General features: G+C 34.6%; 2 protein-coding genes across 6 annotated transcripts in view; one reads left to right on the top strand and one right to left on the bottom strand.

Moving 5' to 3' along the window:
• Positions 1-308, bottom strand: part of LOC136030952 (zwei Ig domain protein zig-8-like) — a 278,116-nt gene extending 277,808 nt beyond the window's left edge. For 2 of the 3 annotated variants that reach the window (XM_065710089.1, XM_065710093.1), the window contains exon 1: positions 161-308. The gene's annotated coding sequence lies outside the window, so the exon portion shown is untranslated. The remainder of the gene's footprint in view (positions 1-160) is intronic. The other variant, XM_065710090.1, reaches the window with a different exon arrangement.
• Positions 309-11,500: 11,192 nt separating this feature from the next.
• The window catches only part of LOC136030951 (zinc transporter ZIP10-like), a 124,760-nt gene continuing 116,907 nt past the window's right edge, over positions 11,501-19,353 (top strand). The window contains exon 1 of one of the 3 annotated variants that reach the window (XM_065710083.1): positions 11,501-11,637. In XM_065710083.1, the coding sequence (XP_065566155.1) occupies positions 11,586-11,637 (52 nt within the window). In that variant the 5' untranslated portion in view covers positions 11,501-11,585. The other 2 variants (XM_065710084.1, XM_065710086.1) reach the window with 2 other exon arrangements.

Raw genomic sequence — 19,353 nt, 5'->3', positions numbered from 1 at the left:
TTTCTTTGGGATCCTTCAGGCTAATTTTGAAAAAAAAAATCTTTTTCTGAGCCGACTTCGTAATTCTGATCACCTGATTCGCCTACACTTTTATTTTGAGGCCTTTGAATGTCCACTTATTTTGTTTAAATAGCACGAAAAGTAAATTATATGTACTTACCATCATTGAATTCCATAGATATATCCAATTTTTCAAGACATAAAACAACTTTCAAACTTTCTAACAGTTGAGAAATAGAACTAACATTCTTGGGGCAAACTGGGAACAAGAAGTCTTTCTCTAAGCGCGATTTCATAAACCTCTATAGAACAAACATTGCGCATTCTTCCCGGGAAATAGTCTTAAAAATTCTCTCACTTCCTCGCTTTTGCCCGAGTTCAACAAGGATATGTAATTAAGTTATTTATATGGGCCTATATATAATACTGGTGCCTATATATATGGCCTATATATATATGGCATATATGGTGCCATATATGGGCCTATATATAATAGTATAATACTGGTTCTCTCGCTTCCTCTCTTTTTCCCGAGTTCAACAAGGATATGTAATTAAATTATTTATATGGGCCTATACATAATACTGGTGACAAACCTTCTTAGTTTTGCTTAAAGTTCCAACTCAAAAGTTTTTGCTAATTTTAATTTTTTAAATTTCTAATTTAAAAATTTTAATTTTTTTCTAATTTTCCTCTCCCTTCAGCCCCCCAGATGGTCGAATCGGGGAAAAGACTGTATCAAGTAAATGTGTGCAGGTCCCTGACATGCCTAGCAATTTTCATCGTCCTAGCACGTCCAGAAGCACCAAACTCGCCAAAGCACTGAACCCCCTAATTCCCCCAAAGAGAGCGAATCCAGTCCGATTACGTCAATCGTGTATCTACGACATTTATAAGCCTTTTCCAAGATTTCAAGTTTCCCCCTCGAACTCCCCCAGTGTCAACGGATCTGGTCGGGATTTACTAAAAGAGCTCTGAGACATGAGTTCCTTCTAAATAGCAAATTTCATTAAGATCCAGCCAACCATTCTTAAGGTTAAAATACCTCAATTTTTCTATTTTCTCTAAATTAACAACCCCCAGCTCCCCCAAAGAGAACGGATCTGTTCCAATTATGCCAATCAAGTATCTATAGTTTGTGCTTATTCTTCCCATTAAGTTTCATCCCTATCTCTCCACTCTAAGCGTTTTGCAAGATTTTCGGTTCCCACCTCCGACTCCCCCAACGTCACCGAATCTCTTGGGATTTAAAACCAGAGTTTTCAAGCACAAGATCCTTCTAAATATCAAATTTCATTAAGATCTTCACCCGTTCGTCAGTTACAAATACCTCATTTTTTCTAATTTTTCCGAATTATTCCCTGTTCCCAACTCTACCAAAGAGAGTGGATGCGGTCCGCTTATGTCAGTCACGTATCTTAGACTTGTGCTTATTCTTCCCACCAAGTTTCATCCTTATCTCTTCGCTTTAAGCATTTTCCAAGATTCCCGGTTCCCCCCCTCCAAAAAAACACTGGATCCGGTCAGGATTTAAAATAAGCGTTCTACGTTACGAGGTCCTTCTAAATATGAAAGTTCATTAAGATACGATAACTCCTTCTTAAGTTAAAAATACCTAATTTTTTCTAATTTTTGATAATTACCCCCCCCCCGAACTCCCCCAAAGAGAGCGGATCCGTTCCGATTATTTCAATTACGTATCTAGGACTTGTGCTTGTTTTTCCCACCAAGTTTAATCCCGTGCCCTCCACTCTAAGCGTTTTCCAAGATTTTAGGTTCCCCTCTAACTCTCCCCAATATCACCAGATCCGGTCGGGAATGAAAATAAGAGCTCTGAGATACGATATTCTTCCAAACATTAAATTTCAGTAAGATCCAATGACCCGTTCGTAAGTTAAAAATACCTCATTTCTTCTAATTTTTTCGATTTAACCGTTTCCCCACCCCCACCCAGATGGTCAAATCGGGGAAACGACGATTTCTAACTAATCTTGTCTGGTTCCTGATAAGCCTGCCACATTTCATCTTTTTAGCTTACCTGGAAGTGCCTAAAGTAGCAATACCGGGACAGACAGACAGACAGACCGACCGACCAACTGAATTTGCGATCGCTATATGTCACTTGGTAGATACCAAGTGCCATAAAACTGATCAAATTTCGACTAGTCAAAAATCGATCAAATGCTTTTTACCAGTAGATTCAATTCTGAATAAAACAAGCATCCCTTTCTATCACCTTTTCCGGTTGCCTCAAAAAGAGAATCGAATCTTTCTAGATATGCAATTTTTCCGAATCACTCCCCCCCCCAACTCCACAAAGAGAGCGAATCAAATTTCGACTCTTTCTGATATGTGAGAATCGAGGATTCGAGAATCGAATCTTTCTAGATTTTTAAATCTACATTAAACAGAAGTTTAAACATATCTATAAAACATTAACACACTAAATTATATACCATTAACATATGGCGACGTGTGTTTAAGAATCTCATCTGAGATTAATCCGGATAAATCCCAATAAAAGTGAACCCGTGACACTTGAAACAATACTATTGTTTTGTTTAAACCCCTCCCCCACCATTCTTTGTCATGTTTGACAGTAAAAATTTAGTATTTGAACAAAACAAAAAAAAATATTTATTATTCAAGAGTATTTTAACATAACCCATGTTTACTTCTCTTGTTTCATTGCCTAGCCAAGACAAAAGGTCTTGTTTCAAAAGAAGTTTTTCTGATGGAATTAAAGAGCAAAGTTGAAATTTAGAACGAATGAAATTATTATTTCGCGGTTTAGGCAACATATATCTGCAGAACTACTTCAGATTAACTAAATCTTAGTTAATCGTTTTTTTTTTTTTTCAGAAAAGGACTAGTTTTTAACGATATTTCGAATAATGGGAATATTAGAAGTCAGTTTACTTGAACTACTTTTGCAGATCTATCTTGCATAAACTGGAAGCAGTAACTTTTCGATGCTAAGAACCATTAAATAAAAAAAAACAAGTTTTTTTTAATGAAAGTAAGGAGCAACATTAAAACTTAAAACGAACAGAAATTACTCCGTATATGAAAGGGGCTTTTCCTCCTCAGCGCCTCGCTCTTTACGCTAAAGTTTGTCTGTTTCTCTCAACTCTATTTTTAAAACAGTAAGAAACTTTAGCGTAAAGGGCGGGGCGTTAAAGAGGAAAAGCCCCTTTCAAATACGGAGTAATTTTCTGTTCGTTTTAAGTTTTAATGTTGCTCCTTACTTTCATTTTAAAAAAAAACTGTTTTTATATTTAATTTCTGGACGTTTTTGAGTTAATGCATGTTTTGATCTTGGCTCTCCGCACATAAATAATTAAAACGAAATTTTCATATCAATTAATTGCAATTAATCGGAAGATTTTGATAAAAAAGGAGTGAGGGAGGAGGCCTAGTTGCCCTCCAATTTATTGATTACTTAAAAAAAGCAGCTAGAACTTTTTTTTTACAAATGTTTTCATTGGTAAAAGATATACGTAACCTACGAATTAACTTACGTAACGAAAATTCTATATTCGCATGTTTTTATTGCGTATATGAGGGGGTTCAACCCTCGTCGATACCTTGCTCTTTACACTAAAGCTTAAATTTGGTCCCAATTCCTTAAGAATGACCTCTGAATCACAAAGGCCGTAGAATAAATAGTAGAAATTACTAAAAATATTTTAGCGTAAAGAGTGAGGTATAACAAGGAGGTAAACCCCTCATATGCGTAATAATTTTTGTTCGTTTTAAGTTTTAATGCTGCTCCTTACTTTCAGTAGAGAAAACTTCTCATGTTTATTTTTTCATTATTTTTTCAAATAATGCTAGAAAATCCTGCACCACCGTCATTTAAATTCTCTTCCCCCATGAGAAGTTTCTCCATGGAAATATCCTCCCACGTAACCCCCCCTCAACTATCCCTCCTAAACCAAAAAAACCTGAAAACGTCTGTACGCTTCCCAGTAACCATTACTATATGTAAACACAGGTCAAAGTTTGTAACTTTCAGCCCCTCCCATGGGGACTGTGGGGGAGTAGGTCATCCCTAAAGAGATATTTATTAGGTTTTTCGAATATGGTGAATAAAATGGCTATCTCATAGTTTTGATCTGGCGACTTTTCGGAAAAAATGAGCGTGGGAGGGGGCCTAGGTGCCCTCCAATTTTTTGGTCACTTAAAAAGGGCACTAGAACTTTTAGTTTCCATTATAATGAGCCCTCTCGCGACATTCTAGGACCACTTAGTCGATACGATCACCCCTGGAAAGAAAAAACAAAAACAAATAAACACACATCCGGGATCTGTCTTCTGGCAAAAAATACGAAATTCCACAATTTTGTAGATAGGAGCTTGAAACTTCCACAACAAGGTTCTCTGATACGCTGAATCTGATGGTGTGATTTTCGTTAAGATTGTATGACTGTTAGTGGTATTTCCCCGTATTTTCCAAAATGAGGCAAATATTCTCAGGCTCGTAACTTTTGATGGGTATAACTGATCTTGATGAAACTTATATATTTAAAATCAGCATTAAAATGCGATTCTTTCGATGTAACTATTGGTATCAAAGCTCCATTTTTTTAGAGTTTCGGTTACTATTGAGTCGGGTCGCTCCTTACTACAGTTCGTTACCACGAACTGTTTGAAAAAAAAACAAAGAAAAAAGTCTCTTATAGTATTGTGTGACATCAACGTTTGTACCGTAGTTACGTAACACCCAGGTGTTTATCGTCAATACGTAAAACTCATGTGTTTTCCCTCGCCAGTCACAAGCAGGGATTTCCCCAAGGGTCCCAGAAGTCTAGCATGTCGCAGGAGATTGCGTCACTGCCAATAAATCTACAGGTACCTGCTGGATGTTGTTGGAAGGAGGGGATGGGGATACTTTTAAAATTAGGGCTGGCGTCAGAATGACGGGATATGGATTTTGTTAAAAGCAGGGATAGAGCTGTTGTTAAAAGTAGGGATAAATATGTCATGGAGGTATAATAGCGTCACTAATCATTTTATCCCCGAAGACCTCCGATCAAAAATTCTAAGTTAGCCATTTGGTAGAGCATAGTTAAAATATCCAATAACAATGCCTCTGGGGTGATATGACCCCCATTAATCTCTGGAAAAGGGTTGTAAGCTATTGTATCTGACCATTGTTTATGTATAGTTTTTCTTATTAGGGATCCACGGAAATTCGGACGGGGGGGGGATATTTTCTATGGGGGTATTTTCCACGGGGAGAATTTTACCTGGGGAGGAAACTTTCTTGGAAGAATTTTACATAAACCAGAAATGAGATAAAAAATATCTTTTCACCTGAAAATAGGAGGTAAAATTGAAATCGAAAAAGAATAGAAAATATAAGGTAATTTTTTGGGTGGGATCTATCCCTTCCTCATTCTCCTCTCTGTATGCTAAAATTTAACCTTTGCCCCAATGACTTCCTTAACAAAGGGCTGTTGAATTTGAACGAGAAGTATTTTTTTCAAACTTTAAGACTTTACCGTAAAGAGTGAGGGAAGTGGAAAGGGCAGCTTCCCTTTCCTTCACGGAATAATTACTGTTCATCTTAGGTTTTAACGTTGCTCTTTATTTTCAATTGAAAAATATACGTTCTGAGACCCTACTGGATATGCATGACTTATGAAAACAAGAAAGGAAATAATAAATGAAAAGAGAAAAGTCAAATAGGTGAAAAACGAGGATTTTGTCAGCCAGTAGCAAAATATGAAAAACAAGCAAATATTTCGACAAGGACCTCCGCCAATTCGTCCTCAGTGCTAAAAAAAATAAGAAAAAGGAAAAAGAAAAAAGAAACAAAGAAGAAACAAACAACAAAATCTAACCTTCTTAAGTGAATTGTACGAGAGGAAAAAAGACACTGAATCAAACAACAAAAACCAACTTGAAATAAATGAAAGAGAAGTTACCAATTAGGATGAATAAGTATCCTTTGCCTTCAGTGAACTGTTTGAGAAGACTGTTTTGAGAAGAGAAGACACTGAATCAAACAACAAAAACGAACTTGAAATCAATGAAAGAGAAGTTACCAATTAGATTGAATAAGTATCGGATCCGTTCCGGTTATGTCAATCATGTATCTAGGATTTGTGCTTATTTTCCCCACCAAGTTTGATCCCAATCCCTCCACTCTAAGTATTTTCCAAAATTTTAGGTTTCCCCTCCCAACTTCCCCCTCAATGTCACCAGATACGGTCGGGATTTAAAATAACAGCTCTGAGACACGATATCTTTTCAAACATGAAATTTCATTAAGATCCGATAAACTGTTCGTAAGTTAAAAATACTTCATTTTTTCTATTTTTTTCGAATTAAAAAAATTAATTCGATTAATTTTTTTTTTTGGGGGGGGGGAGGAGTGGGGGCCCCCCACTCCTCCCCCCCAGAATGTCAAATTGGTAAAACTATTTCTAATTTAATTTGGTCCGGTTTCTGATATGCCTGCTAAATTTCATCGTCCTAGCTTACCTGGAAGTGCCTACAGTAGCAAAACCAGGACCGACAGACCGACAGAATTTGCGATTGTTATATGTCACTTGGTTAATACCAAGTGCCATAAAAACTGTCTTATCTAGTTTTGATGCAGTTTCCACATACACTTCATGCGATATCCATAAATGTGAACAGGCCTTACAAAGAAAATTAGAGGAAAATTCTGCTTGGTCAGATTATAAAACCTTAGAAATTGACACAATAATGACGCTTTTGAACACAAAATTTCAATAGATAAGTCCCTGAGATTTGAGAATAAAAATGACAACTTTGTTTCAGCTCTGGCCCAGCATATATACGAAAATCTTGACCATTTAGTTCTTTTTGTACAGACAACTTTAATATCTACCGTAAATGGCCAACTGCAATCTTTTGAAGAGGCAATTTAAATAAAAAAAAAACATATAAATAGAAATTTGGCTATAAATAGAGACACGGGAGATATTTCCTTAAGCCCAATTTATAACAATTTAACATTAAAAGACTCTTTGAATATTTTCGCCCAGTCTAACTTAAGACAACCTGTCCGCATATCTAATGAAAACCGAAATTGTAGTTAGGCGAGATCTGTTGCAAGGCAAAGGATATTTTCTTCAATCTAATTGGTAACTTCTCTTTCATTGATTCAAGTTGGTTTTTGTTGCTTGATTCACTGTCTTTTTCCTCTCGTAGAGATCACTTAAGAAGGTTAGATTCTGTTGTTAGAATCTTCTTTGTTTCTTTTTCCTCTTTCTTATTTATTTTAGCACTGAGGACGACTTTGCGTCCTCAGTGCTGACGCAAAGAAACAAGCAATATTTGCTTGTTTTTCAAATTTTGCTATTGGCTGACAAAATCCTCGTTTTTCACCTATTTGATTTTTCTCTTTTCATTTATTATTTCCTTTCTTGTTTTCATACGTCATTGAAAAATATTGTTTATTTTATTTAATTCAGTAGAAGAACGAGTTTTTTCTTTTTCTTTTTTGTACTACAAGGGCTTTAAAAGTTGATCGATAAATCACTCTTATATTTGAACATTCACAGATATAATACTTAAAAATAAAGGCTAATTTCATATCTAACATAAATAAGATGCCAAATATTATAAATGATAGATAAACAAGAAAAACAAGTATGAATAAAATTGAACAAAAGTCCAAAGCCATAATTGACTTGGCTTGAGAGTGATTGATTAATTGACTTGACATAATAGACACGATATAATAGACTTGTGACACTCGAGGTCTCTAAAGTATCTCTAATGTCTCTGTTAGTAACGTACACATGCGTTGAGACGCAAGATGTTTTTAAATTTGAAATATATCTCCCACCCTTTACGGTTTGCCGTTAGATCAAGATCCTCCGAAGATTTTTTTCGGGGGGGGGGGGGGTTGAAACCATTGATAAAAGTACAACGATTGGTGTATTACATAGAAAATAAAAGAAAGTATAGTAAACTCTTCAGATGTCAGAAGAGGAAATAGCCCTAATATGTTTCTTGCGCACAAGAACATGCTGGGTCGGTCAAAACGTTTAGTTTTCTTTTGCCTCATTTAGTTTTTGAGATCTTTAGTGTTATTTCTTTCTCCAAATTTGGAGTATTTTCATTTCTCGCTTTCAGAAGTAGGTTGTTTGAAAAACAAATTCGTTAATTCGGAAATGGTATTTTCTAGTCTAATCTCTTGAAGACCCAATTCATCATTTTTTTAATATCCTAGTTATTCCTATGCATATTTCTTTTAGGGATGCCAGCGTTTAACCTCAGAAAAATACTTCCCAAAAATATCTCTGGAAAATATTCCACCCCTCCCCCCAACAACTTCCGCTCCCACAGAAAGCATCAAGCCCTGGAAGCCCCTAATAGTCCCCCCCTCAGTGGAAACTTCGCCCACACGTAAATTTGAGCAGCGAAAAAGGAAGTACAGAATGATTTCGATCGGGTGTTTTAAGGGGTAACAAAAAGACCAAATACAGAAAAAAATCGGCCAGGGCTGGCTGGTCTACAATCACTTTCGACTTATGAAAACGAACTGGAACTCTCAAAAAATATCCGTATGTTTTCACACGATAAATACTACCTGTAAGGAATGGACAAATTGCAAAACCTAGAGACTTTTCCTTAAACCTGTGGGAGGTTTTGTCATCACCAGAGGTATGTTAATTGTATCTTTCATTTATGATGAACCAAATAGCTATCTCAGAATTCATTCGGATGTCTTTGGGTTGAAAAAGGACCAGGGAGAGGGATTACTTGCCCTCCAATCTGTTCAGTGAATAAAATGGCACTTTAACTTATAATTTTTGATCAAATGGCCCCTCTCCCGATCCTCTAGAACCCTTGATTTGATACGACCATCCCTGGGGCAAACTAATTGCAAGTTTTATCTAATTTAGATAAATACGGAATAGTTCTAAGGGATAAACGAGGTGAGGGTGGATGTAAAAAATTCATATATAATCCCAAGGGCCGTACCCAGGACCTTTGTTTTTTCGGAGGGGGGCGTGTAGCTTAGGATAAGTTAACCTAGTAGGTTAGGGTAATCTAATTTTCGACTATGCAAGAAATCCAGCTGAAACTAAACTAAAATTTTTTTATGAGTAGCAAGTTTTCTGTTAATACTAACAAGCTAAGAAGATAAGAATTATATTTTTCTTTAGGTCTAGCTAGCCCAGGCTAATACAGGTTATCCTTTTGAATAATGTTTTTGGATTTCTAGAACTTGATCTAGCCTATTTCTATGCATATGCTTTTTAGGGAAGCCAGCATTTAGCCCCAGAAAAATACTTCCAAAAATTACCTACGAAAAATATTCCCCCCCCCCCTCACAGAACCTTCTCCTACCCGCGGAAAACAACCACAGAAAACATCTCTGAGGAAAATTTCCTCCCATAGAAATTATCAAACCGCGGAAGTACCTGACACTCCCCCCTAAATGGAAAATTTGCTCACACGCAAAATTGAGCAGCGAAAAAGGACGTACAGAATAGATACCTCAAAATTTCAATCGGATGTTCTAAGGGTTAACAAAAAAAACAAATACAAAAATAATCGACCAAGGGCTGGTCGGTCTATAATCATTTTCGACTTATGAAAAAGAACTAGAACTCTAAAAAAAATGTCCGTATGTTTTCCAACAGCAAATACTATCTGTAAGGAATTGAGAAATTGCAAAATCTACAGTCCTTTCCTGAGTCCTGTGGGAGGTTTTGTCATCACCAGAGGTATTTTAACTGGACCTTTCAACTATGATGAACCAATTAGCTATCTCAGGATTCATTTGTATGTCTTTGGGTTGAAAAGGGACCAGGGAAGGGGACTAGTTGCCCTCCACTCTGTTTAGTAACTTAAAATGGCATTTCAACTTTTAATTTTTGCTCAAATGGGCCCTCTCCCTATTTTCTAAAACCCTCGGTTTGATACAAACATCCCTAGGGCAAAACTTTTTTTTAAACTTTTTTTTTAATTACAAAGACTTAAAGTACAAGACGACTGCCACCCCAGTCCCCATTGTACTTCCAGGCTGAAGGACCATTAAACGGAGATCAGCACCACAGGTAGGGAATGTTAACCATTTCCCTAACTGTAAAAGACTAAAGGTTGTTATATCATTTACATGTTATTAAAATATGCATTTAAATATATGTGTATTTGGAACGCTATAAATTTGTTTCTCAAAACACAATTGAAAAACAAACAATAACCAAGACTACAGAAAAAAAAAACCATTTCAAATAAACTGAATATTGGTTATCTCATTTTACTAGTTCTTGGAGACTCAGTAGTTTAAAATGTTATTCTAATCCAATTTCTAGTTTTATTTTTTATTTTTGTCAATAAAATAGAAAATATACGCACATAGATATCGCTGTGTAAGATTTTCCTTTGAAATTCAACGTGACTTTTGCTGTATTTTATTCACAGGGCCGACTTAAAGTCTTTAGCGTACTTAGGACCAAGCATTTTTGGCACTCTTAGGCCCAATTTATTTATGGGGAAATCTCCTAAAATTTGGGGACAGTGAAATCTCTGAATAAAAGAAAACTGATAAGTGATGAGAGAAATACAAGAGTGAGGGGTTACCGAACTCTCAGCTGCCATTCTTGGGAGACATTTAACAGTTTGAAAGCGGCTAAAGAATTCCTGTGCAAATTTTAAATCCGTTTTTTTGTGAATTGGCAGCGTAACAACAAAGTTCACCTGGTATTTTGACGATAAATCACATCAGTCCAGTTTTTGTTAAGTAAATAATCGCTCAGTGTTTTTCTTTGAACCCTTTGCGATTGTGCACCCCTATGCCCGGGCATCTGCGTAAATCCAACGTTACTTATTTCATTCTTTTTTCTTTAGCTGTTCAGAGCCATTTTCCATCTTTTGTAGTTTTATGCATGCATCATAAATACTAAAAACGATGAGACCTCTTATCGTTTTTGAAACTCTCTCATCGTGAGACTTCTCTGGGGGTGAAATGGTATAATTGATGAACTTGAAATATGCTTATAGATATGGCGTCTCTCACATGAATATTTTTTTTAAAATTTACACTCTATACAAAATATCGCAAAATTAAGACATATCTATCTACAGTTTTTTCCGGCCAGCGAATTTCAGGATACCAATTAAAGAAAAATAAAAAAAAATGTGAAGCTGTTTTCAAGAAAATATTTAAACATACATAAATAAATACATTCACAGTTGCTCCCTTAAAGAAAATAAATATTTACTGGGTCCAAGTGAATCTGCATAGAAGGTGGTTAGTTAATTTCTTTACATATACTTAATTCTTTACATTATAAAAATATATTCTTATTACTTCAATTGAATTTAATTTACCTGAGAGAGAAAGTGCGTTTTATTACCGTGCAACATTTCGGCGATTCGCCTTATGTTTATTAAGTTATAAAGTTTATTCTTAGTAATTTCCGTTAAATAATTGTGAGAAGAAATAAATTGAATAATTTATCTTCACTGATTTATGTTTACATTTTGTTAGGGCAATAGGGCAAAAAATCCTTTTCGTATCATAATGTACGACCAGAAAATGACTGCTATATTTACGTACAAAAATTAATGGCCGACCGGCATCTTTTATGCATTCTGTGAGTCTTGATCTTTTGCGGAAATTCAAAAAAGATATAGAAGGTAAAAATTTAAGTAAATTTGAAATAGGTTGAAGTCTGATATCTTAGAATAATGACATTTTAGTTTTAAAGAATCTGCAATGCTACAAACTAAAGTTTATAGGATGAAGTGAATGTATAAAAATTTAATAGGTAAATGAACTAGAAGTGCAAGCAATGAAATAGCCCATGCATTTCCTACAACACACATGAGGCTGTTTAAACCATCCATAGTTTAGGCTAAATTGCCATTTTTGGTTGATATGCCTACTCTCCTTAACATTGAACCATGCTTGATACCTCTGTTACACCACCTAGAAATTTGATTCAAGTAATTTTTTGTAGGCTATTCTTGGTTATAAAGGAAGTCTTTCTTGAAATAGGCTGCTTCTAAATGAAATAGAAAATAGAAAGTTCGATGTGCCTTCTGAGTATACTAATTGTTACTCCCATCAGGTCAATATTGAGCTCTTAAGGGAACCATAAAAGCAACTATGGTAAAATTCTAGTTAATTGACTTCTTGCTATCTTGGAAAGGGTTTAGGTTAGGAAAATGAAACTTTCAGGGATGAATCTACAGACTAAAATATGTCTTGGGAAGGTATTTTGAAGCATTCTGTATTTATTCACAATGGGTAAATATTAAAAGACAATTAAAATATTGGGTAAAATTCTAGCTGATTGAATTTTGGCTATCTCAGAAAGGGGTTAGGTTAGGAAAATGAAACTTTCAGGGATGGGTCTAAAGGTCTAAGTATGTCCTGGGAAGATATTTTGAAGTACCCACCTCTACTGTTTCTCCTTCTAGAGGGCCCTGAAATTTGCCTTCATGACAGGTCTATGCTATTGAAATTTTGACAAAACAACATTTTACCTTAATTTTCAGTTACCAGTTGGTTTTTCTCTGCCTTTAGTTCTGAAAATGCAATTCCTGTTATTTGAGTAGAATTCTAAGCCATGTCAAATTTTTTTTCAAAATATAGGAAATGTATTTGTATATCTTTAAAACCTTATAAATTGGGATTGAGCAAAGTTGTGATGCTGAAAACAATTTTGTTATACTTCATTCAAGCAGAAGATCTATTTTACAAGGTTTCACTTTTATAACACATATATTTTTAAAGGTCAGTGCCCCTTTAGAGGGAGAAGGAGTAGAAATGGGTACTTCAAAATACCTTCCTGGAACATACTTTAGCATTGAAGCTAATCCCTGAAAGTTTCATTTTTCTAACATAACCCCATTCCAAGATAACCAAAAGTCAAAAGTCAAGATAACCAAATATTGCCTTGATGTATGGTAGTCCACCACATAAGGAGAATTGTCAAGAAACAATTCTTACTTCATAATATGCACAATAATCCTAGCTAATAGGCCTATATTACAGTTAGAGATCCTTTATCTTCACTGCTTTTCTTGTTTTTTCTAAGAGATTCCTGAATTTCTTAGAACCTAAATATTAAAAAAGTATAGCCTATACCCCAACCCCCCTATTGTACAAACATATAACCAGGACTGCTATCTGAATCTAAATATAACCTTCATTTGCTTCACAAATTGACTTTACCTCCACCCCCATGATGTGCAAGGGTATACCTGATCATGATAAATTAACTTGGATTATTATGCATATTATAAAGTAAGCATTGTTTTACATGTCTCCTTATGACCTTGACCAAGTGTGTGACTCATAGATCTTTACCAGAATAGCTAAGAAGCAAACTTACCCTAAGAACCTTAATCCAAGCATGATATTCATTTCCATTGTAATTTCAGTTTTAAGCCCCATTACAGACCTTCAAAGATGATACCATTTTCTCTGATTTTAAATACACAGGCTTGTTATATCTGTGTTTGCATCAGTCTGGTTAAAATTGGCTTATCTATAAATTGAATTGGCAAAATCAAGAATCAATAATATGAAAAATAATATGATTTTCTGCAGAAACATGAAAACAAGAGAAACATACACACACAGTATGTCATTTTTGGATTTAAGACTCAGTTCTGATTCTAGAGCTAAGTTTGTTTCTTAGCTATCTTAATTGTCTATGACTATAGATATTTACCCAGGAATGATTTAGGCAAGAGCTCATCTGAGAGAAGGGGGTTCCCCCAAAATTCTAAGGTGTTGGTAAATTATGCCAATACCTATGTTGTTTAATTTACTTTATGTGTCTGCATTTCTTGGCATACTGTATGATTTTGTCAGCATGTTTGGCACTACTTGTGTATTATTCAGAACAAACCCAATAAGTGAAGTTAGGCTCTTTCATAAAACAAACTACAATGCAGGTACATTTTAATTAGGTAAACTTAACCTAAATGTTCCTTCTTATATGAGTATAAAGTCATGTTATGTCCATTGATGCACTGTTTTGTTGCAGGCAACAACACCATATCCTGGAAAAATATAATTGCCTCTTTTTCAGTCTTTGGCAAATCCCAAACCTTCATTCCAAAATCCATGTTCAGACACTATCTTCTATCATTATGCATAGCAAACTAAATTGAATTCTGTCTCTGTGGCTATGAAACCCGATTTTCTCATAAAATGTACCTGAATTGTAGTTTGTTTCACAAAAGAACCTAACTTCACTTATTGAGTGTGTTCTGAACAATACATGAGTAGCCTACCCTTATTTGTTGTAGTGCCTATGTTAAGTTCTTCATCCATTGATACAATGTAGAACCAGTGTCTTTGTTAGTTTCTTTCAGCTTAAGCTTAGCGTGAGACAAACAAAGACAAGTGAAAGAATAGATAGGAAAGATATAATTTGGGTTATATATTTTCACATTATGAGGGGGGGGTAAATTATTTAGACAGTATGAAATTAGAAAAAAACAATTCTTACTTCATAATATGCAGAATAATTGTACCTAACAGATTTTGCATGCAGACCCACTATGCTGTACCCCCCCCCCTAATGTGCAAAGAAATAACCCAGAACTTGTTTCTCCAGTATTATAGTTTTATCATATTTTGTGTTATTTCATCTTGATTAGTTAGAGAAACAGGTTCTACTTAGATGAGAACTTAAAATAGGTGCTATAACATATAAGTACTGCATATTCCTTATATTCCCCCTCTGGACTCAAAAATCCTAGCTGCACCCCTTAATATAAGTAAGAGTGTTTTGCAGTAGTTTTTTCAACTTCAAAGTGTTTTCTTTAGAAGTATTCATAAACAAAAACAATCCAATTTACATAGTTATCTGTTTTTCACTGTTAAAACTGCCATATCTCTTTGTTAACAGACATTTTATTCTCAGAATTTTATTGATAACTTAACATCATTGCAAAAAGTAAAGTTGGTTAAATATAATATTTATTAATGATTAATAAAAACTGATAAGAATGGAAGAAAATCCAACTAACAGAAGCTTTTTATATATTTGGAAAGTAGGAATTTCACTACCAATCATAGGCCAGGCTTGTGTTTTCTTGTAGTTTTAAATTTGACTATGGGCTATATCTGGCCCATTAAGGGGAGTGAGGATAGGGTAAATGTTTAACATAGCAACAATTATATATGGAAATAGGGCTGAATAGGGCACCACATGGTACAGCTCTTTTGTATTTTCGCATTTCTTGAAAAGATCCCATAGCCTTGACTGCTGTGTTTGAGCTGCTGTTCTAGATCTTAACCCCAAATTAGCCTATACTGCTATTCTAAGCTTTCATCTTTTCTAATTTCAAAAAATGATGTCTAAACCATTGACTTAGAATGATCAATGACAAATCTTATGCTTGAAAGTTGAACAAATATTGTTAGTTTTTATTGAACAACAATTTTATTGTTGTTAGACACAATAATTATGAATGGCAATTAATGATGTCATGCATGATTTGGATTTTATTGATTTTATTTTGTTTATTTTTATGTTTTATGTTTTTATTTGTTTATTTATTTGTTTATTTTATTGATATTATTTTGGATTTTATTTGACTATAATATGGCCCATGCATTAAGAAATCCAATAGTAAATAATAAAAACTAAAGAAAACATTATTAAGAATAAAGCTTTGTATGGCCATTTGTGTTGATTGATTTTAATTCAAACCTATGATATGAATCTTAGAGAAAAACTGAAAATTACTCAAATAATTTAATTTGGCTAATTCTAAGAAAGAAAAAAATTATTAGGCAAGGATTATGTGGTGGTAATTATGGGATCCTGATTGCATGGTGAATTCCCTTTTTTATATTTCACAAAAAAAGCATATGCTATATACATTAGTGCCACATGGCCTTAAAAAAGAAAAAAAATATTACAATTCTCTATACAAATAAAGCTAGAATGAAGTGTAGAGTGTGGACCAGGAGAAAATTTGGAGGAAGTCCGAAAAGATCTTTGGACTTCTATCCTTGAATTAATTAATTCTATTTGGTTTTAATGCCCCAATCTCTAACATAGGGAAATCACAAAAGCTGCCCATTAAAAATGGAATATAACTGGCAAAAGAATGAAAAAGAAAACTGACAAAAGACTGCACTGTCAATCTATCAAAACAATCAACACAAATTAACAAATAATTGAAAGGTAAAAAGTTGGTTCATATTGATACCACCTATTATTTTTGAAACTTTATCAGTTTTCCAAACAACCATTTTTTGAAACTAGGAAAGATGAAAGCTTAGAATAGCAGTTTCTCTAACTATATCATATAGCTCTAGGCTATATGAGATCATTAGAGGGGGTCAGATATATAAAAACAACCACATAAATGATGGAATTCTTTTTTTTTTTTTTTTTTTTTTTTTTTTTTTTTTTTTTTTTTTTTTTTTTACATAGCCTAGGAATATATGAGGTCATTAGGGAGGGGACTATGGATGAATTATCAAAAACGCAAATCAAATTATAAAAATTAACATAAAATTAGCAATCTAATAGTGTATCTCGTTTTGTTTTTACATGCCTCCTTTGTTTGATGTTAAATTCCCTAGCTAATTCCACTCACCTTTAAAACATATTTAGGGGGATGTGGGAAAATGATGCCTTGTTTAAGGCATTGTGTCGAAAACCGGTGAATTTCATGACAATATAGGATATTTTTTCTTGGAAGAGGGAATTTAATCAGGCTTGGCTAACATGCGGTAGGCTGAAATGGTATGCCAACAAAGAATTGTAAGCTAATAAGTATTTATGAGGTGCGTTTCGTGTGAAATGTTTTTCATTATGTAGGAAATCCCTACTTCTCCATTTTCCATGCTTTCATGATTAAAGAGCTACAAAAACGTAACATTTTATGAAAGTACAAGCTTGAAAGTTAGGCTGGCTTGTTCATAGAAATGGCAACACTATTAACAAATATTTGGTTTGTAAAACATGGACGCTCAGAAAAGAAAAATTCGTTTGGTCAAATTACCGAACAGTATAAGAAATAATATTAAACAGAATTAATTGAAAGAAAGAAAAATAAGTAATTGGGGCTTAATTGCACCTCTATAGTGGTTATTGAAACATTCAATTTCACTGATTCAAACATAAATTGGAATTAAGCATATAAAACGCTTAAAGTGAATCAAACAGTTCGTGGTAACGAACTGTAGTAGGCCTAAGGAGCGACCAGCCTCAATAGTAACCAAAACTCTAAAAGGCTGAATTTTGATACTAATAGATGCATAAAAAGATTGGCATTTTAAAGCTGATTTTAAATATATAAGTTTCATCACATTCTTTCTTGCTTATCGAAAGTTACGAGCCTGAGAAAATTTGCCCTATTTTGGAAAACAGGGGGAATAACCATCTAAACGTCATAGTATCTTAACAATAATCACACCATCACATTTAGCATATCAGAGAACTCAACTGTAGAAGTTTCAAGCTCCTTTTATTTATTACATAAAAAAACTAGTTTTTTTAACTGAAAGTAAGGAGCGACATTAAAACTTAAAACGAACAGAAATTACTCCGTATATGAAATAGATTGTTCCCTCCGCAATCCCTCGCTCTTTACGCTAAAGCTTTTAATTGTTTTAAAAAGCAGAATTGTGGCAAAGAGTCAAACTTTAGCGTAAAGAGCGAGGGATTGCGGAGGGAACAATCTATTTCATATACGGAGTAATTTCTGTTCGTTTTAAGTTTTAATGTCGCTCCTTACTTTCAGTTAAAAAAACTAGTTTTTTTATGTAATTTCTGAACGTTTTTGAATTAATGCATGTTTGATTTTGACTCTCCACACGTAGACTATTCAAATGAAATTTGCATATTAATTCCTTTTTTGGCTAAAGGGCTTTCTCTTAGTTTTGATCATACGATTTTGAGAAATATGGGATGGGGAAGGAGGCCTAGTTGCCATGCAATTTTTCGGTTACAGAAAAAAGGCAACTATTAATTTTAATTTTAACGATTTTTTTTTATTAGCATAAAATATACGTAACTTTAGAATTAACTTACGTAACAAACTTTTATATTCTTTAATTATTATTATGTATATGAGGGGGTTTGTATCCTCGTTAATACCTCGTTCTTTACACTAAATCGTAAGTTTTGTCCCAATTCTTTAAGAATGACCCCTGAATAAGAAAGGCCGTAGAATAAATAGTTGAAATTACTAAAAATACTTTAGCATAAAGAGCGAGGTATTTATCTCCTCCTAAATACCTCGCTCTTTATGCTAAAGTATTTTTAGAACCCCTCATATGCGTAATAATCTCTGTTCGTTTTAAGTTTCAATGCTGCTTCTTCCTTTCATTTGAAAAAACGTTTTCATGTTTATTTTTCATTGTTTTCTTATAGTAATGCTAGAGAATCCTGCGCCCTTTTCATTGAATTTCTGTTCCCCCATGACAGATTCCTCCAAGGAAAGATCCTCCAACATAGTCCCCTCTCCTCAGCCCCACCCCCAAACAAAATAAAATCCCCCTGAAAACTTGTGTACACTTCCCAATAACCATTACTATATGTAAACACTGGTCAAAGTTTGTAACTTGCAGCCCCTCCCCCAGGGATTGTGGGGGAGTAAGTCATCCCCAAAGACATAGTTATTATGATTTTCGACTATGCTGAACAAAATGGCTATCTCAAAATTTTGATCCGTTGACTTTGGGAAAAAAATGAGCGTGGGAGGGGGCCTAGATGCCCTCCAATTTTTTGGGTCACTTAAAAAGGGCACTAGAACTTTTCATTTCCGTTAGAATGAGCCCTCTTGCGACATTCTAGGACCACTTTATCGATACGATGACCCCTGGGGAAAAGAAAAAAAAAAAAAAAACAAAAAAAAAAACAAACAAATAAACACGCACCCGTGATTTGTCTTGTGGCAAAAAATACAAAATTCCACATTTTTGTAGATAGGAGCTTGAAACTTCTACAGTAGGGTTCTCTGATGCGCTGAATCTTATGGTGTCATTTTCGCTAAGATCCTACGACTTTTAGGGGGTGTTTCCCCATATTTTCCTAAATATGGTTACCACGAACTGTTTGATTTAAGAATTAACGACGCTTCTTGACTACTATGGTCCCTGCGTCGGCCCTGCAGTGCATTCCTGCAGCGTGATTCGATCTCTGGGTCCCGTATTACCAAGCTAACGTCAAATCCACTGCGCAACCACAGGACAGTTTCAAGCTCCTATCTACAAAAATGTGGAATTTTGTATTTTTTGCCAGAAGAACGATCACGGGTGTGTGTTTATTTGTTTTTGTTTTCTCTTCCCGTAGGGGCGATCATATCGACCCAGTGGCTCTAGAATGTCGCGAAAGGGCTCATTGTAATGGAAATTTAAATTTCTAGTGC

The sequence above is a fragment of the Artemia franciscana genome, chromosome 9, assembly GCF_032884065.1.
Source record: "Artemia franciscana chromosome 9, ASM3288406v1, whole genome shotgun sequence".
In the NCBI taxonomy this organism is placed as follows: Eukaryota; Metazoa; Arthropoda; class Branchiopoda; order Anostraca; family Artemiidae; genus Artemia; species Artemia franciscana.
Note: the sequence above shows the minus strand (reverse complement) of the source record. Positions and strands in the feature narration are given on the sequence as shown.